The sequence below is a fragment of the Melanostigma gelatinosum genome (assembly GCF_949748355.1).
Source record: "Melanostigma gelatinosum genome assembly, chromosome: 22".
Classification (NCBI taxonomy): domain Eukaryota; kingdom Metazoa; phylum Chordata; class Actinopteri; order Perciformes; family Zoarcidae; genus Melanostigma; species Melanostigma gelatinosum.
In genome coordinates, this window is record NC_136655.1 from 1,828,506 (window position 1) to 1,853,954 (window position 25,449).

At 43.5% G+C, this 25,449-nt stretch overlaps 2 protein-coding genes across 3 annotated transcripts; both read right to left on the minus strand.

Annotated features, from left to right (window-relative positions):
• Positions 1-1,492: 1,492 nt before the first annotated feature.
• Positions 1,493-17,047, minus strand: upf2 (UPF2 regulator of nonsense mediated mRNA decay). 2 transcript variants are annotated; one of them, XM_079294572.1, is made up of 21 exons: positions 17,007-17,047; positions 15,885-16,249; positions 14,843-15,622; positions 14,108-14,268; positions 13,820-14,011; positions 13,587-13,739; positions 13,400-13,503; positions 13,121-13,206; positions 12,636-12,744; positions 12,410-12,523; positions 12,204-12,320; positions 11,716-12,105; positions 11,230-11,505; positions 10,803-10,986; positions 9,478-9,614; positions 9,196-9,300; positions 9,011-9,109; positions 8,063-8,239; positions 6,613-6,754; positions 6,325-6,445; positions 1,493-3,442 (listed from the first exon to the last, which is right to left on the minus strand). In XM_079294572.1, exons 2-21 carry the CDS (start codon positions 16,235-16,237, stop codon positions 3,433-3,435), a joined length of 3,810 nt encoding a protein of 1,269 aa, XP_079150698.1. In that variant the 5' UTR covers positions 16,238-16,249; positions 17,007-17,047; the 3' UTR covers positions 1,493-3,432. The 2 variants fall into 2 exon arrangements, with proteins under 2 accessions (XP_079150698.1, XP_079150699.1); XM_079294573.1 differs by lacking the exon at positions 1,493-3,442 and having other exon boundaries at positions 5,329-6,445.
• A 1,428-nt stretch (positions 17,048-18,475) lies between these two features.
• Positions 18,476-23,834, minus strand: slc35e3 (solute carrier family 35 member E3). The gene is made up of 8 exons (XM_079294684.1): positions 23,643-23,834; positions 22,411-22,851; positions 22,161-22,271; positions 21,997-22,056; positions 21,238-21,336; positions 21,034-21,116; positions 19,746-19,830; positions 18,476-19,646 (listed from the first exon to the last, which is right to left on the minus strand). The coding sequence occupies exons 2-8, from the start codon at positions 22,804-22,806 to the stop codon at positions 19,545-19,547; spliced, it is 936 nt and encodes a 311-aa protein (XP_079150810.1). The 5' UTR covers positions 22,807-22,851; positions 23,643-23,834; the 3' UTR covers positions 18,476-19,544.
• Between the last annotated feature and the right edge of the window lie 1,615 nt (positions 23,835-25,449).

The following is a 25,449-nucleotide window of genomic DNA, read 5'->3' on the forward strand; positions in this document are numbered from 1 at the left end:
GCGACTTTCTTAAAGGGGCACGACACTGATTTTACACATAAAGATCTGTTTACTTTTGGCAAGTAAATAGTTCCTAAAATGGGTTCCTTCTCTTCGAAAGGAAAAAGGTAGACATTTTGAGAAATATGCTTGATCGCTTTCTAGCAGATGTCCGTTAGCTTAGCTTAGCATAAAGGCTGGAAATGGGGCGGGGAAAACTGCTAGCCTGGCTAAGACCAAATGTAACAAAATCGACCTTCCAGCACCTCTAAAGCTCGCAACTATTTCTCTGTTTTACAAATGTTTATCTGCCGAATTATTTTTTGCCGCAGACCAGTAACTTCCTGGTTGCCTGGCAGGAAATACTCCAGCGAAAGAAAACACCATTTTGTACCTATCGTGCATTAAATAGCATTGCATTTGATTGGTAAGCACCTGTTTCTCTAAGTTATAAATACCCAGCGTTGTTCTAAAAACCAAGAAAAGATCGTAAAATACTTGGGTTCAGGAAAAGATCGTAACATACTTAGGTTCAGGAAAAGATCGTAACATACTTGGGTTCAGGAAAAGATCGTAACATACTTAGGTTCAGGAAAAGATCGTAACATACTTGGGTTCAGGAAAAGATCGTAACATACTTAGGTTCAGGAAAAGATCGTAACATACTTAGGTTCAGGAAAAGATCGTAACATACTTAGGTTCAGGAAAAGATCGTAACATACTTAGGTTCAGGAAAAGATCGTAACATACTTAGGTTCAGGAAAAGATCGTAACATACTTAGGTTTAGGAAAAGATCGTAACATACTTAGGTTCAGGAAAAGATCGTAACATACTTTAGGAAAACATTGTGAAATACTTACCGTAGTTAGATTTGGTAAAATATCGTCTTTTGGGTTAAAATAACTAATTACTGAAGAACGCAAGTTACGTGGGAAATAAACATCGACTTCTCGTTTCACAGGAGGAACAAACAAAAGGTCTCCTGGCTAAAAGGTCGCCGTTTCTTGGACACAGCCGCCATGTGTAGGTCTTTCTTCCTCGTTCATGACTACGCTGATGAGTTAATTCCAACTCGTCTTTTGTGTAAGGACTGGGGGTGTTCACGAGATACGTGTAGATGTTGGCGTAGTTTACCGATGGAAGATAAGTAGGATCGGCACTGAAAGGATCTGCACTCATCGTATAGGGATCCAAGTTACCAATAACCTTCAATTTGGCCAGGTAGCGAACCTTTGATGCACTATCCAGTGATTCAAAGTATGGTATTTTCGCCGCACTTCCTTGTTTACTCGCCGCCATGTAGGATCTGTATGTACTCCAACATGGCGGACAGACCTCGTGACGTCGGCGAGACCACTCGCAGTGTTTAGAGGAGCAGGAAATGAGGACACATTTATGTTTGCTCGCCTTGTAATTAAGACCTCGAACAGGGCGCACCCTCTCAAAACAGGCGAATAACACGACCTCATCCACAGACCTGGGAACACAGCGGTGATCTTCATACATTTATTGAGATAGTTCTGTCATGAGCTCAGACACAAAGCCACAGGAAGCTGCTTCTTCTATCTCTGCAGGAATCTAGACACAGATTGAACTAAACCGGAGCCGCCGCTGGACGCTTTTCACTACAAATGACATGAAGAGCCATGCAGCAGAGTATATTTATCCATCTATCAGATCAAATGAATCTATGACGATATCGTCAGGCACGGTTATCCACTAAAGAAAAGAGCTTCTTTTACCACGTTACACTTCACAAATCAAAGCAAGCTGAATGTTGTCAAATCGAACTCTTTAGATGCTCCTAAATCTGAGAAGAGAACAAAAATAAAACATCTAGAAGGATAGAAGTGTCCGATGGTTTGAGACTCTGTCGCTGTTGTTGTTCTTTGAGTTCAAGCTAGGCTAACTGTTCCCCCCGTTTACAGTCTTTGTGCTAAGCTACGCTAACCACATGAGCTCCTCCGGTTAGTAGCATGTTTCCCAAACCACCGCACTGGATGGTAGGCTGCTGTATCTGACAATTAACTGTAGGTATGTGTCAAAATTACATCTTTAAGCATTTATCAGAAGAAATAGTCGGTAACTCTTTATTTTAGGGGTCTCATCATTTCCCATCATTTTGAGTAAATGTCGATTGAAAGGCAAGATCCTGGAAAGTTATTTGATTTAGTGATGAATATAAATAAAAATGTTTTCTACTCAGGCGGTAAATAATGATCGTTTTGAATTTTTTAATTAATCTGCTGATTATTTTCTCAATTAATTATTTGGTTTATACACTATAAAAAAAACAATTACAACAGCCCGAAACCCCCAACATATTAAACTTATAATAATATAAACAGAATTAATCACCTGGAGAAACTACAGACGTTTGGAATGTTTCTTTAGAAATAATGATTTAAAGAGACAGTTCACCTTTTCAGAAATCATGTTTTTTCACTATTTTCTCTCTACCGAACTACATCCACCAACCGGGTCACTGAGCTTCCTTCTGCCCGGTGATATACGGTCGGTGAATGTAGCTCCGTAGAAAGAAAAACAGTTCCTGTGGTTTTGATTTTAGGGTGTACTGTCCCTTTAAGAAATGATTAATCAATCATGAAAGTAGTCCCCGGAGTATTTTTGACTAATGGCTCAAACAGCTGCCTCGGAACATCATCTATTGGTGCCAAATGATGTCGTTCTGTCAAGAAATGTACCGACCTGAAACAGAAAGTGTTCCCAAATTATAACGATATGATTAATATTTTCATTATAACCAGAAAACGACACTCTGGATCGACACGAGAGTCTCGCACCATCGGCCACATTTCAACGTGTACTAACACGTGACCGGTGTTAAAACCTCACCGCCCTCCGTCTCCGTCGACGTTGCAAAAGTTGCAAAACAACAACAAAAAGAAAACGTCCCTCTCTAGTCTCGTGCACACTTTCTATCCACTCGCAGGTTTTTTAAACTCCTAAATATGAGTCACTTTTTGTTGTTTTTTCCACCTGGCGGCGGGAGGCGACTCCGTTTTCCGACTTCCTGTCCCGCCCATCGCCGTCCAGCCGTCCATCCCGCTCACGTGTTCAGTCATCTTTGTAGTTCTGATCCAGGCAGTTGTCGTTTTCTTTGTCATCTCAGGCAACAGACAAAAAAAGAAAAGAGAGCCATCTGTCTTGACCTCCACCATCACCCCCCACGGGACTTCTGACCCTTTTGGTTTAGTCTCTCCTCGTCGGGTAAGAAGTGTGTGATCCGGTTCAGGGTTTTGGTCTGTCCCGGCTTCAGGGGGAAGGAAAGGAGTAAGGGGGGGGGGGGGGGGGGGGGGGCGTCTGGAGGACTCGTTCGGTTCCCTGTTTAGACCGGCTTCCCCTCCGATATTTCGTTCTCTCTCTCTCTCTCTTTCTTGCTTGTTCATTCGCTCTCTTGCTCGCTCGATCAGCCCGGACCCAGACTCCAATCAGCGTCTCCTGGAGGACAGAGCAGACATTTACTGTAGACGTGATGAGCAACAGGGGGACAGTCTGTCTGTCCAACAACTTCCTGAAGGGACGAAGAAGTCCCGCCCCTTCCTGTGGACCATGGGACTTTATCTCGTGACAGTAAGAGACAAATCATTTCACATGATGATGTTTGTCAATTTAAAAGATCTTTTGTTCACGTCAAGTATGAGACTGTAAACATATGTAGCTAAAAAGACAACACGTGACGTTTCATACCAGGACGTACTCACAACAACAACAACAACAACAACAAGTTAATCTCTTTGTTTCAGTGAGTTTATACTGAGCATCGGGAAAAGTACGGAAGCCCTGAACCACCTGATATAAATTATTTTCTCTTCTGTGTTTTCACAGCCTCTTGTGGCCGAAATGAGTATTACAACAACAAACACTTGGGGGGAAAAAGCATCCTGTAGTAAAATAAAAATTTAAAATATATAATTATTTTTTTCTATAAACACGGGAGAGAACGGGTCTCGCTCGTACTTTCTCTTCCCGGCTAAAAAAAAGAGTCGCTGGATAAAACACATCGGGTGACGTAACATTACATAGCTGTTACCTAAGTTAGCTAGATAGCTAGCGAGGTAACGTAGGTTGTACGAGACGAGAGGTTGTAGTTCATTGAGATGTAGTTTCACACACTTTCTTCACTTGAAATTGACAAACATCATTTGTGTAATTTAGGGCACAATTAAAACGGAATAAACTAATTTATTTGTCTCTCGCCGTACATATTGTTCCCGAAATAAGGTCCCATGGGGGACACAGGAAGGGGCGGGACTTCGCCTCTCTTTGGGTGCGTTTGTCTACATGAGAGCAATGTTTGTTAAAGAAACAGAGCGTTCTATTTCTGTGTGAAATAAGGAAACGGGTACTTAGTTCAAATGGCTGAAAGAAAAACACACTTTTCCTCGTTATAATGCAAATTAGTGCCGCTTGTGCAAGAGCTCGCCGCCATCGATGAGAAATGATTATGATGAGACACGAGGCTGAAACAATATAACGATGACAACAACTTAGAACACATACGTAAACCCAGTAAATAATCCAGTCAATTAAAAACCTGACGAATCCCTTTTCCTTCTGTTCACTTTTATTATTGACGTTACATTGACACAACGTATTTTGTGTTTTCTTTTTGTGTATTTGTATCTGTACATTGTCACTTGTAATATTTACGTTTTTGTTACCTGCCTCTGGACTACAGGCATAAATACCAGACATGTTTACATTTTGTATTTTATACTGATGTTCATTAATACCAATTACAAAATGTGTTAAAATATCTGAATTAACTTGCTAAAATATCAAACAATGAGGACAATGACAAAACAAAAAGATCCAGATTATGTGTCAATATATTTGACTGACTACAAATGGACTTGACTCGACTTAAATCAGACAAAACAAATATCAGCATTACCTAAAATGATCTAATACATGCTGAGGAATTAAAGAGACGGTGCTTTCTTTTTAAACAGATATATTACACATATTTGTAGTATTTCAGTATTTTTGTGTGTTCTATATTCATGTTTCTTGACATTTGAAGTAGTTGCTTTTAGTTTATTTTACTGTGTTTATTGGTAAATGTGTGAAAACATACATGATCTATATTGTAATGTATAATATACACAGTATATAATGTGTCTCAGCTGCAAACACGTGTTTGGTGTTTACAATGAGTATCATGCAGGTACGGAAGCCCTGAGAGGTCAAATGAGAAAAAAACGAAACAATTTTCTCCGTGTGCTGTAAGTTTTATCTCCCGTGTTTATGACTTAAGAACAGGTGAGAAAACTATTTGGGTCACGAGAATTGTTTTTCTTAATTTCCTCTCTGGGCTTCCGTAGCTATTGTTTTGGTTTTCATACCAAAGTGTTTTTAGTAGAAGTCTGCAGCAGCAGATGTAGCGGATGATGAAACATGCTGCTGTAGTGATGAAGTTTAAAGAAAAGACCAAAACAAACACGTGAATCTTTAAGAACACAAAGATGTAGTTCATTTAGTGTCATTTCTTGCTGCCGACTGTAGTTTTTAATGGACTATTTTCAGAGGCGGATGAAGACTAACTGGGGTGCGTTGATGGTGATGAAGGAACAACAGTGTGTCTCATTGATGTGTTTTTAATGGAGCTCTGTGGCTCAGAGGAAGAAGAGATATCAGGCTTTGTTACACACACAATACTTGTTATAAACGTTTTATTACTGTTACTGAAGCCAAATCACACATTTCACCCTCCGCTCCACCTGTAAACACCTTTCCCTGTCTCTGTCCTCCCTTTTATTATCTTCAAATATCTAAAAAAAACTATTTTTAAAAACCTCCTCACCAAAATAAAAGCACCTCGGTCCGTAAACATCATATCCCTCGAGAGAAAACAAAACGTTCATGCTGTGTCGTCGTTCCACTTTACAGAAGCAAGAAAGACACACAAGGTGCTGTTTGATGTCAAAGTATAAACTTCAAGTAATCTTTATTTTCCAAATATATCCAGAGCTTTAAAAAACAAACAAAAAAGAAAAGAAAACTGAAAATCAGAATCAGTTAAAAGTGCAAATATAAACAGGAAGTCCTCAACAATAATCCTTTCTCTGTTTGTTTTCTGTTAACTTGGGGCTGAAGCCGTGACGCGTCTGTCTCCTGCTCGTCTGTCCTGTCTCGCCTCTCCTGCCTGTCTCGCTTCGCTCCGTTCAAAGAGTCACAACAAACCTGAGACAACGAGCAGCTGCTCCTCACATCGCCATCCGACACATTCTGCACTTTGTTTGTTTGGGGAAGGTGGTTGTTTTTTTGTTTGTTTGTTTATTTTGAGCGCCGGGCCGGCCGCTTCAGTGAAAGCGTCTCACCTTCCTCCGGTCTTGAAGATGAGGTCGGCGTTGGGAGCACCTTTCGGGTGCTGGTAGCGAGGCCGGCGCTCCCGGTTGGTGTTGGCCGGAGCCGGACGCTGAGCGAGGGACTGCATCATCTCTGCAACACACAGAGGAGATTTATTAACAATCATATGTCACCTTTCTGCTTTAAAAAACAACAAAACCCATGTTTTATATGCAAATGAGCTGTGAACTAACATCCCAAATGTTTCCAACGATCTTCAAACCTGAGAAATGTGTCATTTTGAAACCCTGAGCTCGTACCCTGGTAGTCCTCCTGCTCCTGCCTCTCGTTGATGTCCAGAGTGAGCTTCTTCATCTTCATGCGCTCCTCTTGCTCGGCCTGCTGCTGGTTGAAGTGGTTCGTCGCCAGGTGGGACGACAGCGGCACGTTCAGGATCTTATACTGTCGGTCAGAAACACACACACACTGGTATGAGATACACAAGATCTGGAACTAGACAGCTAGTTTTTGGCGTTTAGCTGATTTTCTTTGAAAGCTGAGAGTTAAAGGTACAGTCCCTGGCTTTGTTTCACTGCCCAAAATCCCCAAACGTCCTCCCGACCGCCAGTTAGCTTTGGCCAGAGCCAGGCTAGCCGTTTACCTCCGTTTCCAGTCTTTATGCTAAGCTAAGCTAACAGGCTGCAGCTTCGTATTCACCGCACAGACATGAGAGTGGTTTCAATCCTCATCTAAATCTCTGCCATGTGAGGAGTCCAGGTCTCACACACACTCCCTCTCTCTCTCTCTCACACACACACACACCCTCACACACACACACACACACACGCACACACACAGTAACCTGGTGTTTGTTTACAGAGAGAGAAGTCATTTCCTCGTCCACACATCATACAAAGATGTTCTGTGTTTGCTCCAAACTTTCACATGAAATGTGATTTTATCTTTATTTTATTTGCGTGTGTGTTTCTGGCCGCTGTCCTTTAAAACAGAGAGTGAAGCGGACCGAACGCTTTATTGAACCCTTCGAGCCGGACACACCCTGCTGCAGTACAAGAACCAGTCTCTGCTCTCAAACCACACATTCCACCACTGCACAAGTCCAGAGTCAATATTATTCCTAGACTGTGTGTGTGAGAAGTTTCTGTAGGAGGCAGTGAACGTGTATCACTGTCATTTATAAACTGTCGTACAGTTCCTGATCCTTGACTACAGATTAAGAAAGGACTCTGGTAGTGACCTGTCAATCACCGTGTAGCCCCGCCCTAAAGCATCCCCTGCTTTATGGTCTGTGTGACTCTAAATGGACCATAATGTACTAAATGAACATCATGCTGTATTGAAGAAGACTTGAAACTAGAGATTGAGACATAAACTCATGTTTACAATGTTTACTGAGGTAATAAATCAAGAGAGAAGTAGAGTCATTTTCTATAGACTTCTATACAACCAGAGGAGTCGCCCCCTGGTGGACACTAGAGAGAATGCAGCTTTAACACACAAAGCTTTGACTTCACTAGGTTGCTGCCTGGTTGTGATCCAACAACAGCTACGACATGATCAACATTAAAGTGATACACAATTGTTTGTTGTACTTAAGTAAAACACCTGAATACTTCCTCCGACATTGATTATTTTTGGGCAGTGATGTCACCTTTAATCGGTCCATAAACAGGCTGCACTGTGCTGCCTCGGTGTATATTATGATGTACTGCATGTGTTAATACAGCCGTCGTCCTCCGTGCACGCTACCTGCTGCTTGTTGCCTTTGCGCGTCAGCATGACGAACTGCATGGTGTCGGAGACGTCTGCGGCGTCGTCCTCTCCGATGCACGGCTCTCTGGAGCCGCCCTTCTTCAGCTGACTCTTCAGCTGCAGAGGAATGGCCACGTCCAGCTGGTGCACCTTCACCGTCTCGCCGCTGCGCTGCTGCAAAACACACAAGTTGTACCTTTTCAGAGATGTTTGGATCAAAGCGTAATGTTTCACTCTGGGGATAAATCCTCTCTTCATGGAGGTTGTTGTGTTATTTAGCCGACGCTCGTTGATATAAATGACGGAGACATAATAGTAGAAACACCCGTCAGTGTAGCGTTAGACCATTCAACAGCACCACCAACTATACAGACATATTTAAATATAATAGCTTCACAAATAACGACATTCAGGCGTCCATATATGCATTTAAAACAGGTTTTTCTTGCCGTTATCGTTCCTCGTGTTCAACTGGACGTCAAAACGTCGCCTCTTTTTATGTAAGTGATGGAAGACAAAATCCAAAGTCCTTGTTTTGTGCAAAGATTTACTGAAAAGTTCATCTTCTGGAAGCTAATATGGATTTCGGACCAATCAATGGATGTATTTGGTAATGAATTCCTTATTTTTGTAACTATCCTTCAAAGGCTTAACAGGGAAACGCAAAGGCTCAAGGTTTATCTTTACGGTCATTGTAAAATAAATAAAACAATAAAATATAGCTAAGTATATAAGAGTAGCACCAAAGAAAGAAATAAAAGGTAAAACTGATTCATATTTACAAGGAAGATACAACAAAAGAGGGAGAATTCATCAGTTTGAAGCCGCTATGAGGAGCTTTCGTTTCGTGTATTCTGGCGGCCCCTGTGGACTGAAGTGGTATTGTTTGTAGGAAACTTTCCCCCTCGCGTTCACGTGTCAGCTGAAGTTTCCAGGACGTGCTACCTGGAGGTTCTCCAGCATCATCTTATCCAGAGCCTGAATGAAGTCCTCGTCCTCAGCGCACGCCACGTGCTTCAGGCCACCTCCGCGGATGGTAACCTCCTAAACACACACGGCCGACGTTAAACAATCTGCATATCTGAGGCGCTGATCGTCTCATCTACAGCTGTTCGTGCGGTCGATCTTACGTTGTTCTCCTCATCGGTCTCGTTTTCTTTGTTGGAGTCGGTCAGGTAGTCGGTGTTCTCTTCTTCCTCTTCCTCCCGCTCCCCCTCTCCGTTCTCCGACCCTTCCTGTGGAAAAACAAGACGCACGACATCACGATGGAGACGTTTCATTCCAGATTCAATTCAGTCAGATCCGCCGTCACGTCATCGCATTCATGATTCGAGTTTCAGGAACGAGGCGAGCGGACAAACAGGGTGAAGTTTTGAAGAGTTAGATCATCATCGTTGTCATAACAGACTCACATCCTCTTCCTGTTCGTTCATTTCACTCTCGTTGCCCGACTGCTCCTCGGTCTCGGCGCCGCCCTCTTCGTCGTCGTCGCCGTCGTCGTCTTCCTCGCTCATGGCGCTGGAGCGGCCGTCCCTCCCCATGGCCAGACCTTCATCAACAACAGGAAACGCTTTAGAAGAATCATTTAAAAAACGCCAACAACACAGAATATTCTGCATTAAAAGTCAGGCGAATACCTCCGGCTTCAGTTATAAATAGAAGGAACACTCATTGTGTCATTCGCGTGTTCTTCTTCTGCGCTCGTTAAGAGTCGAATGGTTTTCATTGTGACGACAGAAACCAAACAGAAGAATGAAGTCAGACAGGAGCTGAAGATCAGGTCTGGTGTCACTCAGGAATGCCTGATCCTGGTTTAGAGTATGAAGCGTCAAACAATGGCCCCACTGTTTAGCTTGGGGGGGGGGGGGGGGGGGCTCATCAATCACTCTCTCTGACACACACACACACACACACACACACGCACGCGCGTACACTTACTCGTGAAATGTACTTAAACACAGTGTGAATGGGGACATTTAGGGACATTTCTGCCCTTAAGAGGCTGAATGTCTGTGTTTTGGCGACATAGTTTATGAAAGACTTTTCATAGGAGGTTTAAAATGTTCAGAAATGACCGAGTGAGGCACAAGTGTTCAGTCCATTTTCCTACTGAAACCCTTTGAACGCAGGACTTTACCTTGTAACGGGGTATTGTTACACTGTCCAGTACTTTGCCTCCACACAGTCTCTCTAAAGGGAGGAGCTGGTGTTTACATTCTTCTCTGAACATTCACAGTCGACATCTTGAAACTCAGGTTTGGGCTGAAACCAGCAAAGAACAGTGATCCTCAATGAGGGAGGACGTTTCCTGTTTCCTTCTTCCTTCTCTCTCTCTCATTAATATTGAGACTGATCTGACACCATAGTTTGTCATCTTTGCATATGAAATGACTGATGAGAAGAATCCATTAATCGGCGCGCGGTACTGTTAGTTTGGAGCGAGCCGCTTGAACTAAACTCTCTGCGCAGACAGAACTCTGCGTTGGACGTCAGACGATAGAATCGTTTCTTTCCCAGTGAGCGCATGTGTTCGGTATGCGCGTGTTTCCATGAACTAAAACAATAAAAATAAATGAAACCTGTCTGACAGACAGAGGAGTGATGCAGCAGCGCCGTCGTCCTCCTACACACAGAGGAATGCTGCTCGGCCGGGACGACCGGCTGCATCCGTCACCCTGCATGCGGCGATAATTAAACGCCGGATATAAACGTCAACCACCTACAGACGTCCTCCTACCTAGTTTGACCAGCACCTCCCTCTCCAGGTCGGTGACCTGCTTGGTGGCCTCCTCCAGGGAGCAGCTGAGCCTCATCTTGGGCCTGAGCAGCTCCAGGGTGTCGGTGATCATGTAGTCGATGTCGATGGGGAACGAGTGGTCCTTGGTCCAAACGTCGGTGCTCTTCTTCCACCAGATGTACCGCTGCAGACACATACAGGACATCGTTGTTATTCTCTATTATTTAGAAGTCTCTTGCGAGAGAACGTTCGATGAGTCACGTATATGCACGACGTACCTGAGAGGCATAAAGGAAAGTGACACGCGTCGTAACGAGGGCAGATTAAGACCATTGTAGGTAAAGAAAGAAATAAAGATGGTGATAACGGACACTGATAATCCACCACTAAACACAGCGACCGGCGGTGCTCCTGGGAGCAGACGTACCTGGAAGTAGATGAGGAAACAGTCCAGCTTCCTCTTGCTGGAGCCGCGGTCAAAGTACTGGCCGCAGGTGTCGAGCAGCGTGCAGACCAGGCGGATGCGGAACAGGTGCTCCGGAGGGTCCAGGGCGCTGGGGCTGCCGTCCTGGTTGATCCCGAAGGAGATGAAGGAGAAGAGGGTGCGGAAGATGACGGCGGACTCCACCATGCGGTAGTTGTAGAGCTCGCCCAGGAACTTGGCGCTGCTGATCCGCCGCTGGTTGAACTTGGGCTGGTTGACCTGAGAATGAACGGAGGAATGATGATGATGATGAAGAAGTAAAAGGAGAAATACACCACTGTGAACATACTCAGGTAAAGTCCTGCATTGAAGAAATGTACTTAAGTAAAGTATTAACAGCTAAATGTAGTTAAAAGTAAAAGGCCAGTGCAGAAACAAACAGAAATATACATGTATGTGTATAGAAGTATCACTACGTCTCCTCCTTACCTCCATGCCCAGCCGGATGTCCTCCAGGACTCCGTCCACCACGTGGATGCCCACGTCCTCCTGGTAGGCCACCAGGCCGGCCAGCAGGTTGGCCACGCAGTGGATGCTGTTGTACTTGACGTTCCAGATGTTGACCATGCAGCAGATCAGGTAGCTCTTGGCCTCGGGGTCCTGCCACGGCAGCTTGCGCATCTGCCTCAGCACCTTCTCCGTGGTGACTTTGGACAGGTCCTTGTAGAGCAGCTTGCGGATGTACTCCTGCAGCGGCGGCCTCTTCTTCCTCACCGTCTTCTCCATGGGCGGCGGGTTGCAGTAGTAGTAGGCGTTCTCCACCATCGTCACGTAGCGGGCGTCCAGATGCTGCGCCTGCTTTTTACGCATCATTTGCTCCTGAAAACACGCAGGAATTAGGAAACAATCAGCCGTTTATGCACACAAAAGCATCTTAAATCAGTTCTTTCAGTGTCACTATCAACCCGTTCACTAACCAGCAGGACGCTGGTACGCAGGTGAGAGTCTGGGGATCTGAAGAGGAAGCGTCCGGAGGTCTCCAGCAGCGTGCAGGCCATCTCTATGTGGTGATGGGTGAAGTCAGACAGCAGCATCTGTTGGGACACACACACACATTTTATATTATTATTGTTTCATGTGCATTGATCAGCTCAGAGATTGAAAAGAAAGCCTCCGATCTCACCTTGAGACAATGAAGCGTGTCGGTTTTTGAGAACATCTTGAACTTGGTAAGTTCCCCGATGAACCGGACGGTTTTATTCTTTGTCTCGATGTTGATCTGGTCCTTCTTCCGAATCTACAGCACAAAACAAAACAGTTTTGGGGTGGTTCGTTTAATTCAGAGCCGTCTATTGAGTCCCAATAAAACAAAAAAAAGTAAATTATTCAGCAGCAGTCGGAGGACCTACGTGGAACCTGAAGTCCCCCTTCAGCATGGAGCAGAGGTCCTCAGCCACGTCCGACATGCATGGATGAAGAGTTGCCACCAGGCGAGAGTAGAAGGGCAGAAGATCCAACCTGCAACAGTAGAAGGAGTCTTCAGACTATAAACTATGACGACGGCGCCCCCTGGTGGAGGTACAGTACAAGGCTGGAAGTATAAGGCAGCTGAAATGCCTCCTGTGTTAATGAGCCTTTAAAAAGAAGCTGCATTCATGGATTGTTTTCTCCACTCAAAGGCAGCAGAACAAGCTGTAAACATAACATGCACATAATCTAAATATGAAGTTGTTTTGCCAACAGGTGGTGTACAGTGCAGCGCCACATGATCTGTTATTTACATAAAAACATCCATTAGTGCAGCTTTAAGAGTGACTGCAGCTATTTCAATCGATATAAACACCAACGTTCTCTCCATCCTGAGGGCGATGAAATGATTAGTCTGCAGCTTCACCTCTGCCTGGGGACAGTGAAGAGAGCTCGGACGAGCTTCCTGCGGTTGGATTTGGTGTTCATGTTCATGCAGAAGTCCATGGCAGCCTGCAGGAGTCAATTCAAAGATACGAGATCATCAACCTGTCATGTAAGTATTTGTTATACACAAGAGCGAGTCATCTAGCAGAGGAAACATGTCTAAAATACTGCCAGAATATCATTTTGTCTAAATATGAAACCATCTGTATTTTGTCGAGCAGACAATATGGACGCTGCATTCTTGGTTGTTTCTCCTCACCTTGTCGATGAGGTCTCTGTTCACACAGTTGGGGAGCTGCTGGATGAAGGCGTCCACGATCAGCTTCAAGTGGGACCCAGTGTTGGCCTCTTCATCCTCTTGTTCTACAAAAATAAAGGTTTATAAAAAAACACCACCGAACATTTAAAGAGCGGCGGTGCTTTCTGTGAAAGAGGCTGGTGTTCACCTTGCTCGTCCAGCAGCTTCTTGGCCAGCTCTTCGTTCTCGGCCTCGTCTGGTCCTTCCAGTTCGAGAGGTTCATCTGCGATGTCCAGAGCCTCCAGCTCCAGCTCCAGCTCCTCGGTGGTGGTGCCGGCCGCGTCCTTCACCTCTTTGCCATCTGAACCAGACGGCAACACGGTCAGAACAACAACAAAAAAACAACCTGTGTGAATCTCTTTCGTGATCTATCAAACGCACCTTTGGCGTCGTCCTTGTCTTTGGCCTGGCCGCTCTTCTCGTTGTCCTTGAAGAGGATGGCGGGGACGAAGGCCTTCAGGTCCACCAAGTTCTCGTAGAAGTTACGGGCGTCTTCGTCTTCCCAGATCCCCCCCTCCAGGTCGTACTCTCCGGGCTTACCGGGGGTGAAGATGTCGATGCCGGGGCCGTGCTCTGAGAGAGCAGAGGGGACACGACATTACACGTAGAGTTAAAAACAAATATGTCACATCCTTAAAGGACATCTTTTGATTTAACCAAGACACACACCCTCCTGCACGGTCTTGTCCTGAGGAAGCTCGGGCATGTTTTCATCCAGCAGGTCAGCCAGAGACTGCGTGTTGGCCAGCAGCTTCTGGTAGGAAGTGGCAAACTCTTCATACTGCTTGTGTCTGTCCTCACTCAGCTCCCCTTTGGAGTGTAGGATCCGCCTGAAGAGGAAGAGAAAGAGTGACCAGGGAGCACTAAAGCTTAGTTTACGGTCGACGTGGTGAAGCTGGCGAGCGCGCCAGAAAAAGACGCAATCATGGCCGGCGCGTGGGTCATGCAAATCTGAAGTTTTGGAACTTGGCGCACGCGATCACATGACTGTTACAAATAGTTCACTGATAAAAACACTGTTTACATGTCTGAGGATTATGTAAAGAAGGCCAATTCACTTTTACAGTGAAAGACGGTCTTAAAATCTTCATTTCACAATACTCGACTTGTTTCTTTACAGGGTTTGTATAAAGGTAATGAAGTAGTTTATGAATATGAGATATGAGTTTACAGATAAATACAATCCCTCCTTATAGTGGAGGTTGGTTTCTGGCTTTTAGCCGGTTCCACCGACAGTCTATGAGCGTATCTATGAGTTATAATCGTTGTCTTTTTGATTCTTCACAGTTCTTCCTCTGGCGTACTGGAGAATAATGCAACAACAGCGCATGGAGCATAAAAGCTTCCGTGCCATCTGTGTATAGTGAGTATGAACAAAGCTTAACCTTCGGGTCGGACACTCACCTGTTCTGCCTCTCGGTGTTCTGCAGCTCGCGGTGGTCCTTCTTCAGGTGCTTGGTGAGCGAGGTGAAGTACTCCCTGAGGAGGTTCTGGAAGGGCTGCTGCTTCTCGATGGTGATTATCTCGCTCGGCGGGAAGCCCAGTCCGAACTTCTCCGCGGCCAGCTTGACCTTGCGGGGCAACAGGCCGGCGATGTCGTCCCCGCAGTGCTTACAGAAGCTGATCACCACCGACACGTGGGTGTGCGTCTCCCGGTCCGTTCCGATGATGCTCTTCAGCTGCTCGTAAATCAGAGAAAGCCCCTCCTTGTCCGTGAAGAGGCCGACGATGGTGAGCTCGGCAATGAAGCGCAGGTCGGTGCGCAGCTTGCTCACGTTGGGCGACTTGTCCTCCTTCCTGGCTTCGAAGTGCTTCTTCCACGCCTGCAACAGCAACGGGGCGAACTCGGTGTACCGCTGGTGGAAGAGGGAGCACAGGTGGACGGCGCAGCCGACGTCGGAGATCTTCAGCTTGGCCTCCACGACGGAGCTCACGGCCTCGCCGATGTACTTGCTGAGGTTCAGCGAGCCGAAGTCGTTGGACAGCGAGTCTCGCTGCTGCTCGGTGAGCGTGCGCAGCTTCTTGACGAAGGCCGTGTTCTTTTTAAGGCTGGAGTCCAGGCGGCTGAAGAAGGCCTCTTCGGGCCGACCCTCTTGGGCGTTCTGGTTCTTGCTGCGGAGTTCCTTCCTGCACTGATTGCGCTCCCAGGCCTCCTGGTGCAGCTGATGTCCCTCCTCCTTTTCCCTGCAGAGGAGAGGTCAAATGGAACGTTTTTATGAAAATGAAAGACAGCAAAGATCTGAAGTTATAAGGGAGGTCAATGTTCTATGATTTCTACGCATATTTATGGCTGTTTATCAACACATATTGATCATGATGAAACTGTTTATCATGCCTGCGTTCTGACTCTGAGGAGAAACTGTGATTTTTGGTGCAAATTATCTGTTATTGCGGGTTAATCAGCAGTAAAATGAGGCTTTACAACAACAAAGTTCTCCAGACTTACTTCAGGAGAGCTGCCTCCTCCTCACGTTGTCTTTTGGCCTCCTCCTCTTGAAGCTTCCTGTCCTCCTCCTCCTGCTGTCTCTTCTCCTCCTCCTCTTTCTTCTTCTGCTCCTCCTCCGCTTTCAGTTTTTCCTCCTCTTTCTTTCTCCGCTCCTTTTCCTCCCTTTTCTTCTTCTCCTCCTCCAGGCGCTTCCTCTTCTCTTCCTTGCCGCTCATCTTGGCCTCGTCTTTGGCTTTGTCTCGGGTGGACGCTGGTCTTCTCTCACCATCTCTGTCCTTCTCCTTCTCCTTGCTGCTGGAGGTGCAAACGTCTTTCTCATCCATGTTTACTGAGCGCTTGCGTTCAGCAGGCATACTGAGGAAAGACTACAAAAACAGGTTGTTATGAAGGATCTCCTTGATGCTTTAATGCTCTTCTAACCATCTGCATTGATAAATATGCTGTGATATATATAGACAATATATTCAATATATATAGACAATTAATATATATCTAAATATATATATCTATATATATATATATATATATATATATAGATATATATATCTATATATATATATCTATATATATATAGATATATATATATATATATATATATCTATATATATGTATATATATTGTATATGTATACGTCTAGCACTACCAGCTAATTGGACAGAAGTGGAATAATATTACGGTAAAAATAAACTCCAACCGCCAACATCTGACACGTAACAGTTAACGTTACAGCAGCTTCTTTGCAGACACCGTTAGCCACCTAGCTTAGCTGCACAGCTTTGGTTAGGAAGACAACATTAACTCTCTTTAATGTTCATGATTTGGCTGAATAATCTGTTTCATGTTAGCCTTGAAGAAAACAATCCGTTGCATGGCCTTGTTAAGATGATAGAACGTTTTAAATGTGAACACAAATGAATAACAACAACAGAGTTAGCGCTAGCATATAGCTAACGCCGTTAGCCACTTGAATGCACGATGTAAACAAACGTTTTGACCACGTTAAACTGGCAGCTAGTGTGTGTTTAGTCATCATGGTGTAAACTTAAAATAATATACATCATAAATAGATGTTTAGCTGTTGTTTTGAGCGTGTAAATAGCATTAAAACATGAAAAGGTTTACCTGCTAATTGTAGCATAACAAACATCGGTCATTAACGTTGGTTTCTGTGTGAACTGCAGAAGGACCCCTGGTGTTGGCTCTACAAATTATGCCTTACTGAAAATATCTAAATTAAATCAATCAAAGTTATATTTTGGCAATATTTACAAATAAATTTCGTCCTGAATTTCTTAATTTAACCCATGAATGTTGTTTATATTTGAGGAACTTTGAAATCAGATTAGAAGTTTGTCAGATCGTCAGGCAATGCTTAGGGCAGCTATTCATGTAACGGTGGTCCGCAAAGAAGACGTTTCTATTTAGTTGTTATTTGGCCGCTTGAGGGCAACAAGTTCTAAACAAAAGAATGTTACTCACAAACAATTTAATTGTTTTGTAAAACATAAATGCATTACGGAGTAGAGGTGCAACCTGGTTTGGATGCTTTAAAAAATGAAATGTAAATAAATCTGTGTTTTATTACGTTTTACAATAACGCAATACAACATAAAAGTAAAAGTTTAAGAATTATCGGGTAAATGTACTTAAAGTGTTAAAAATAAAAGTAGTTAATGCAGAAAAAAACTCAAAATGACAATTTTTTGTCCTTATTTTTGCTACTTTTCTATGTGATACTATGTGAATACATCCTCCACCACTGAGTCTATGTACCAGTCGTAGTAGAGTTACAAAAAGTATCTACATTTGGGTTTTTAAAACTAAATTTGGGGAACGTACCTTCAACTGAACAACTTCCTGCTCCAGTGATCTAATTTATTTAAGTGGTGAATCAAAACAAACCTGAAATGTAGTGTTACATGTGTAAGTGTTTAAACTGTAGGGTTTAAACTGAACTGGACCTTCAGAGGAACCAGAACCGAGTGTTCTGTGAGCTGGTTTTACAGAAGCTCTCCGGAGTATTTTTAAACACACAATCTTTCCTCTCATTCGTTCATCTGAAAGTTCCTCTCTGCACACACAAACTGTGTGTGTGTGTGTGTGTGTGAACAAGGGTGGCTGTTGTAGCTTTATTGACAGAAAAATGACTGTACATGTGTGTATTCTTCTCTCACGACCCCTCAGATTTAACTGGTGACCCTTCGGAGGGGTCCGACTTCTTATGTTTGAAACCACTGGACAAAACTGAATATAAAGTCGTAAACAACTGGCTCCACCTCTGAGGTTCTGAGGCATGACTTTGAGTTATTAAACTGATAATTCTTCTGCTACTTGCAGCAGACTATCTTAAAATACACAGTCCTGGTTGAGATATGAATTGTATTAAAGTAAAAACAATGGACTTGTTTTAGAAAAATAGAAAGATGAACATTACATGTATGATGAAGATAAACTGTAATAAAGCACCCAGTTTGTAAAACTGCAAATACTGATGGCCAAAGGCTTCATCGTGGAAACTGTCTCCAGCCTGTCAATCAGCAGAGAAACAAGCAGCTGTAAAGTCTTTACATCACTTTTTATTCAGCACACGGAGAACGGTCATCACAGGGAAGTGAAAAGACAATCGTAAAAGCTTCGCTCTCAAGTAGAAATCAGTAAATCTCACCAACAATCATCAAAAATGCAACACTTCCTGTCAACAAATGCTACAAAATAAAAGACGAATAAAGAAAAGCTTAAATTAAAGAAACACTGAATGAAACTAAGAGCAAAAACAAACTAAACTGAAATACTGTTGATCTTAAACACTCAATTTAAACATTTAATCAGAGAAAAGATTGTGAAGCAACATTGCCGTTTGATTGATCAGGATAATGTTGAAACGTTCACCAACATTTAAATCATCCGTCCATCCAACGCAAAACCTTCGTAAAAATCATGCAAACTTTGTCTTTGGTGAACGACGACGAGACAATCTGTGCTGACAGCGAACCGTAACGGTGGAAGCTCTGGTAGTTTATTAGCATAGAGATATACATATATATAGATATACATATATATATATATATATATATCCTCCTCTCTGTATGAAGAGGACTTGTTTACAGCAACATGACAGGAGGCCAGATAATAAAGAGAACATTAACATCAGATTAAATTAACAAACATCAAAAGGCCCATAACTCATCTTTCTTTGAAGTTCTAAACAATCCATTGATTTTCATGAACACTTAGGAGACAGAAGTCGATGTTTTTTAATTAAACTCTGTAAACTTCAGCTCCTGCTTCCAGCAGCAGATGAAGGTTTGGTGCATTGATGGAGTCTGTCCTTTAACTTAACGATGACATAAACCTGTCGCCTCCTTTGGATTGGACACCGAATGTCTCCACGGTCAGTCGATCCGTCGACAGCTCGCCACAGGCAGAAAACGAAGCTGAATTTGAGCTCCTGCATCCCAAAGAAGTTGTGTGTTCTTTCATCTGCTTCAGTGTTGTTGAGCAAAGAACCGCAGGACGAGCGGAAGATGTGTTGAAATGTCGGGAGGCCGCGATGATCCTTAAAAAAATACTCCTAATAAGATAGAAAATACATATAAAGTTGTCTCTGCAGCCGGCGCCAATGGCAGGAGTCTGTGCAGTCGATTGACAGGTGAGTCAAGCCTATGGCCTTTGAGCCAGGCGGCTCTTCCCCTCCTCCTGTTCCGCCAGCTTGAAGTGCGTGTACGACAGGATACCGGCCAGAGTGCAGAGGATCCCCAGTGCCTGAGAGTGAGACGGGAGGACAGACAGACGGGTAACGTGTTGTTGGAGCCAGAAGGTTGTCGGTTTGGAATCCTCAGAGCAGCACAGGAAGAGACTCACCTGGTTGAGGGACAGCGGGTCGTGGAAGAGCAGGTATCCTCCAATCAGAGTGATGCAGAATTTGAAATGACCAAACATGTTGTAGCTGCAAAGTGGAGTCAGGAGAACAACAACGCGTATGAAACCCCTCCAGAGTCATTCAGGAAACCCTCAACTCTCTACAAGAAGACCAAAGACCGACTCAAGAAGTTCAGCGACACCTTCAGTAGGATTAGAAATATCCTGACAAAGCACCCCAGGACCTCCCCAAGAAGACCAGATTCTCTCAAGACCTTCTGAAACTCTTTCAGCAGGACTAAGATGCTCTTCACAAAGACGTCAATACTCCCCAAGAAACCATCAAACCTCTCAAATCCGCCAGAAAGAACACCAAATAGGTTCTGAAATAAATTTTAAAAGATACAAAGTTCCTTAAAATGCCCTAAAACCTCCCCAAGAATCCCTGAAACCCCTTAAATCCTCCCAAAACTCTTATAGAAGGCCTCACACCTGCCCAGAAGGACCTAGAGCCTCATCACCCTTCAGACCCCAGTGATTCTCAACTGGTGGGTCGCGACCCACTTTTGGGTCGCGGACCCGTTTTCAGTGGGTCGCGGGCCTTTGCCTGACAAAAAAAAAATTGTGATTTTATTTTGAAGGGCATTTTTTATGCAGCGGAATTATTCCAGCATTTACGGCACTTGTGGTGTGGGTTGTGAAAGTCAAATCACACGATCTCCAAAAGAGAGAAATGTCCAGAGAGACCAGAGTCATTAGACTCTGACTGGACAGACTCATAGAGGTGAATTCTTCAAACACTAATTTCTCTTTTTGGAAGATGAGAAAAATATAATATTGTGGATTTTTCACTTCACCCTGAATGAACTGAATTTAAAGCTGCAGCGCAATTCAGTGAAAATATTTTTTTCTAAATAGAATTTCATTCCGTAATTTATTCTTTAATCCAGCCATTATTTTACTTGAAATGAGAAGAACATGTATTTATATGTATTTATAATCCATCTAGTTAAATTTGAAAAATGAGAATAATATTTGTTAAAATATAATGTGTGCTTTCTTTATTTGATTTGACAGTTGTTTACTACACAGAGACGTTACTACTACTACACGTCTTGAATGTGTGTATATATATACACACACACACACACATATATATATATATATATTTATATAATTTGGGCGGTGGGTCCCGGCTTGTCATTAAGGGCTGATGTTGGGTCCCGCAGCCAGACCAGTTGAGAACCACTGCCCTAAAGGTCTCTTTGGACTTCCATACATTTGAGGATACGTGACAGCCGAGGTGTTTCCAATGATCCAGTAGATGGACAGGTTGACCAGGAACGCCACCACACCCGAGAACAGCACCGTCACCTAGGCAAGCAGAGGAGAAGGCTGTTACCACAGCAGACAATGTAAAAAAAATCACCAGGACCTTCACAATAAAAGCATGGAGCCTGTAGCATGGTGTGTGTGTCATGTTGAGTCCAGAGACCAGAGCAGGAAGAGACCAGGGTCCAAATATTCCTTTGTCTCCAGTCAGCGGCTCAAACAGAGGAACAACGCAGAGCAGGAAGCCCGACGACAGAGGAGCCTGAGAGGATACATTACTGTCGTTACATCACATTGTGTATTGATATAAACACAATACTATCACACTCACAGTATTAATACAAACATACTATTACATTGAGACATCAAGTATCAAGTCAAGTCCCAGGTCAAAAATGAACAAGTCTCAGGTCAAGTCCCAAATAAAGCTCAGCAAGTCCCAAGACAAGGCCAACAATTCCCAAAAGAAGGGGGACAAGTCCCAAATCAAGACCAACAAGTCCCAAGTCAAGGCTAACAAGTCCCAAGTCAAGGCCAACAAGTCCCAACTAAAAGTCCAAGTGAAAAGGAACAAGTCGCAAATCAACTCCAAGGTAAAAACCAAGACGTCACAAATCAAGTCCCAAGTAAAGACCAACCAGTCTCCAGTCAAGTCCAGGCCAACAAGTGAAAAAATAAAAAGCCAACATGTTCCAACTCAAGTCCCAAGTCAAGGCCAAAGGGTCCCAAGCATAGTTCTAAAGGAAGGGGAACAAGTCCCAAATCAACTTTGAGCAGAAAGCCAGCGTCAGCATGACTAATGCAAACGACGGTGTGAAAAAAAACAACTGATCAGACTCTCTATCAGATAAGAGTACTCAGTGACCCTTGTACTGTTACAGTATCCATACTATTTGTAATAATATCACTTCACAAGTCATACCTGATAGTACAGAAGCTGCATAGAGTTCACCTGGAGCTCGTGTTGTTTAGCTCCCACCCACTGAGAGACAGACAGACAGACAGACACACAGACAGGCAGACAGACAGTTATTTTCACGGAAACAACTTTGTATTTGTGTGTGTTTTGTGTGTATATGTACTCACCACTTGGTAAAGCGACGTCACCAGAACACCCAGCGACGCAAACACCGTCCCCAGCAGGTTGAACCTCACGTCGAAGTACGAGTTCAGTATCACCCCTAACGTGATGGGCACCTGGAGACACAGACAGGTAGAGTTAAACAAGAACTTTTTATTTTACAAGCCCAGAGCTTCATGCAACCACCTGGACCCAAAACAAAACGCATTGTCTGGACCCGACAAGTTTTAAGTTGGGGAGAAGGAGGTTCCTCACCAGTGTGAGCTTAATCTTGGTGGAGAAGGTCTTCTTGTAGTAGGTGGTCTGGATGAGGATGATGACGGGCGTGGTCATGGATTTAGCCAGCTGGTACGTCCCGATGGAGTTGTTCTGCAGCGAGAGGTTGGTGAAGGCCACGAACCCACAGAAGCTCAGCGCCAGCCACGCGATCCGGCGAAGCGGGAGGCTTTTGGGAGAGAAGATGTCAAATTTCTGGCAGATGTAGAGGCCCAGCCAGGTGACCACGAAGTGAACGAGGGTCAGCGTCATGTTGGGGAAGCCGTAGCGGACGTAGATCCACTTGTTGATGAAGACGATGCAGATGGAGGACAGCAGGTTGACCAGCAGGCCGACGGCAAGGCGCCGGTTGGCCGATAAGTTCAGCAGCGACATGGCTGACGACCCAAAGACGAGTTTAACTCAGAGAAGATGTTCACGCTGCGAAAACAGAGGAACTAATGTTACTCTAACGTGCACTGGTCTCCGTATTCTTTTACACTGAACAATTGTTGTTCTATTGTTCATATATGTTTACATTTGTATTATATTGTTCTTCTTGTGTTGTACTCTTTAATGAAACTCTGGCACAAGACTTCCTTCAGGATTAATAAAGTTTTATCTCAACACGATACATCTGTTTTACTTTAATGCAAAATACCTTTGTTTGGTAAAAGTCCTGTCTTCATAAGTATTGTCAAATAAATGCAGTAAAAAGTACTCATTGTGCAGCAGAACTGTCTCATTACTTTATGACATTATTCTAATAATATTTATAATGCATGTTTATGTCATAGCTGCCAACTACTTTATATAAAGTGTGGCAGTGGTGGAAAGTACCTACATGCACTCAGGTTTGAGGTATTTATACTTCTAGTACATTTCAGAGTGTGTGTTGTGCTATAGCTCCACAAGTACCTCAAATGTATACTTACGTACAGTACTTCAGTTAATAATAACATAATCCTTTATTAGTCATAATTACAGCAGCATAGTGGAGAGTATATATGTATAAAATTGTAGTATTGCAATATTATATATACAGACAGAATAGTTGAGTATTGCACGGTGTATTTATATTGCACAGTTAAATACTGTGTGTTGCTGTCAGTTAATGCAGCATATTTAGTTCGAGGTAGTTAGACACAACATACATTTATCTCTCTGTCTGTCTGCCTGTCTTGTCTGTCTGTCTCTGTCTCTCATTCTGCCACGCAATAAGAAAAGTTTACCTGGGGTCTCCATCTGTCTTCTTCTTCTTCTACCCGTCTCACTCCGGACCCCGTGAGTTTAACGTCTCTCTCCAGCAGTCGGAGCACCAAACCTCCGGACTCCAAAGCGACGAAACCTCACGTTAGTGTCCTGGATGATTTTCGGTCCATCTGCTCTTCTCCTTGCGGGAATACAGCCGTGATTTCTGGGTTACAAGCCGCCCCCCGTGTGTTCCTGTTTCCTCTGTGCCGTTGAACATTTGCGCGTGTTGAGAAATAGCGGCCCCTAGTGGACTGGAGGGTGAAGCACAGCCGAGATCATCTATAACAGGGGTCCTCAACTGTCGGACCCAGACACAATTGTATCCGGACCCAGGACCTAACACCGATAGATAATTCTGAATTATTCATATCAGACACTGAGTTTATACTTTAACAGCTGTGCAATATCTGCGCAAAATATATTCTTTTCCTGCTCGTCCTCTGCGCCTGTGTGCTCTCTGCTCGTGCTCTGTCTGTGTGCATGACACTCTGAGAACGCGCAGCTTGGGGGGCCTGATCGTTTTGGTCCAAAAGAGGCGGGTCTATGAAACAGTTTAGCCAATTGCTGATTCAAGATATAAATGAGTGACATACAATTTAGCCAATCAGCGCCCTCAAATAGATTCAGCTTTGGGCCAGAACGATCAGGCCCCCTCGCTGGGCGTTCTCGTCAGGAGAAGTCTCTACGCGCGAGCACTACTCCTCCAAGACCCGTTTGAGAGGAGAACTTTGAGGAGATTCTGCAGCCAAAGAGCTGATATCAGATCAGCCTGACCTCACAATCAGACAGCAGACTCGCGGGAAAGGGAAGCAGTACATGAAGCTTCTGTACTAGCTGTACACCAGACAGGTTAGCTAGCTGCATGACGTCATGCTAATCATTTATTTAGCTTTTTAAAACAACGGGGACGGATCCAGCACGGACAGTTACGGGAGTGAGGGATGAGGAGGTAAGGAAACATGAGAACACCAGGGTAGGGAGTGAGGGATGAGGAGGTAAGGAAACATGAGAACACCAGGACACACATGGAGAACTCTGTCAAGCTACATATTAGACAAAGTGAACATCTTTTCTTCTACATAGCTGTCCTCAGTCTCATCTGCTTAACTTGGTCATGGAGGCATCAACATGTAATAGAGATGTTAAATTAACAGTGAAAACTCATCATAGCTTCATTTAACATCAGTATTCATAATTACACTTCATGTTTACTTCTCCTGATCTTTACCTCCTATAACAAGGTCCATAGGGGCATCTCAATGAATGAACATGTTATATTATATTGTATAAGTGTTATTTACTGATTGTTTTCATGTTGGAATACATGTTAAATATTTAACTGCCAAGTAATAATGCATGTTTGATACTTACATTTTTTTTCCATTAAATCATACTGGGATATTGATAAGAAATTGATAAGATGGCCCTACCTAGAACATGTTCCACCAGCCGCCACTGATTATATCTATATCTATCTATCTATCTATCTATCTATCTATCTATCTATCTATCTATCTATCTATCTATCTATCTATCTATATATATATATATATATATATATATATATATACACACATATACATATATATATACACACATATACATATATATATATATACACACATATATATATATATACACACATATATATATATATATACACATACACATATATATATATATATTTTTTTTTTTTTCAAAGTTCAAGTTCAAAGTTCACTTTATTGTCAAAGTTTCCACATGTGTTATGCATACAGAAAATTCGAAATGCCGTTTCTTGCAGTC

Coding starts and splice junctions, on each gene's coding strand:
- upf2 (XM_079294572.1), bottom strand. CDS start 16,237: ATGCCTGCTGAACGCAAGCGCTCAGTAAACATGGATGAGAAAGACGTT. Junction 13,207..13,399: donor ACAGAGACCTCATCGACAAG/GTGAGGAGAAAC, acceptor TGACTCCTGCAG/GCTGCCATGGACTTCTGCAT. Junction 8,240..9,010: donor TGATGCTGGAGAACCTCCAG/GTAGCACGTCCT, acceptor TGTGTTTTGCAG/CAGCGCAGCGGCGAGACGGT.
- slc35e3 (XM_079294684.1), bottom strand. CDS start 22,806: ATGTCGCTGCTGAACTTATCGGCCAACCGGCGCCTTGCCGTCGGCCTG. Junction 22,272..22,410: donor CCAAGATTAAGCTCACACTG/GTGAGGAACCTC, acceptor CTGTGTCTCCAG/GTGCCCATCACGTTAGGGGT. Junction 19,647..19,745: donor ACCCGCTGTCCCTCAACCAG/GTGAGTCTCTTC, acceptor TCTCACTCTCAG/GCACTGGGGATCCTCTGCAC.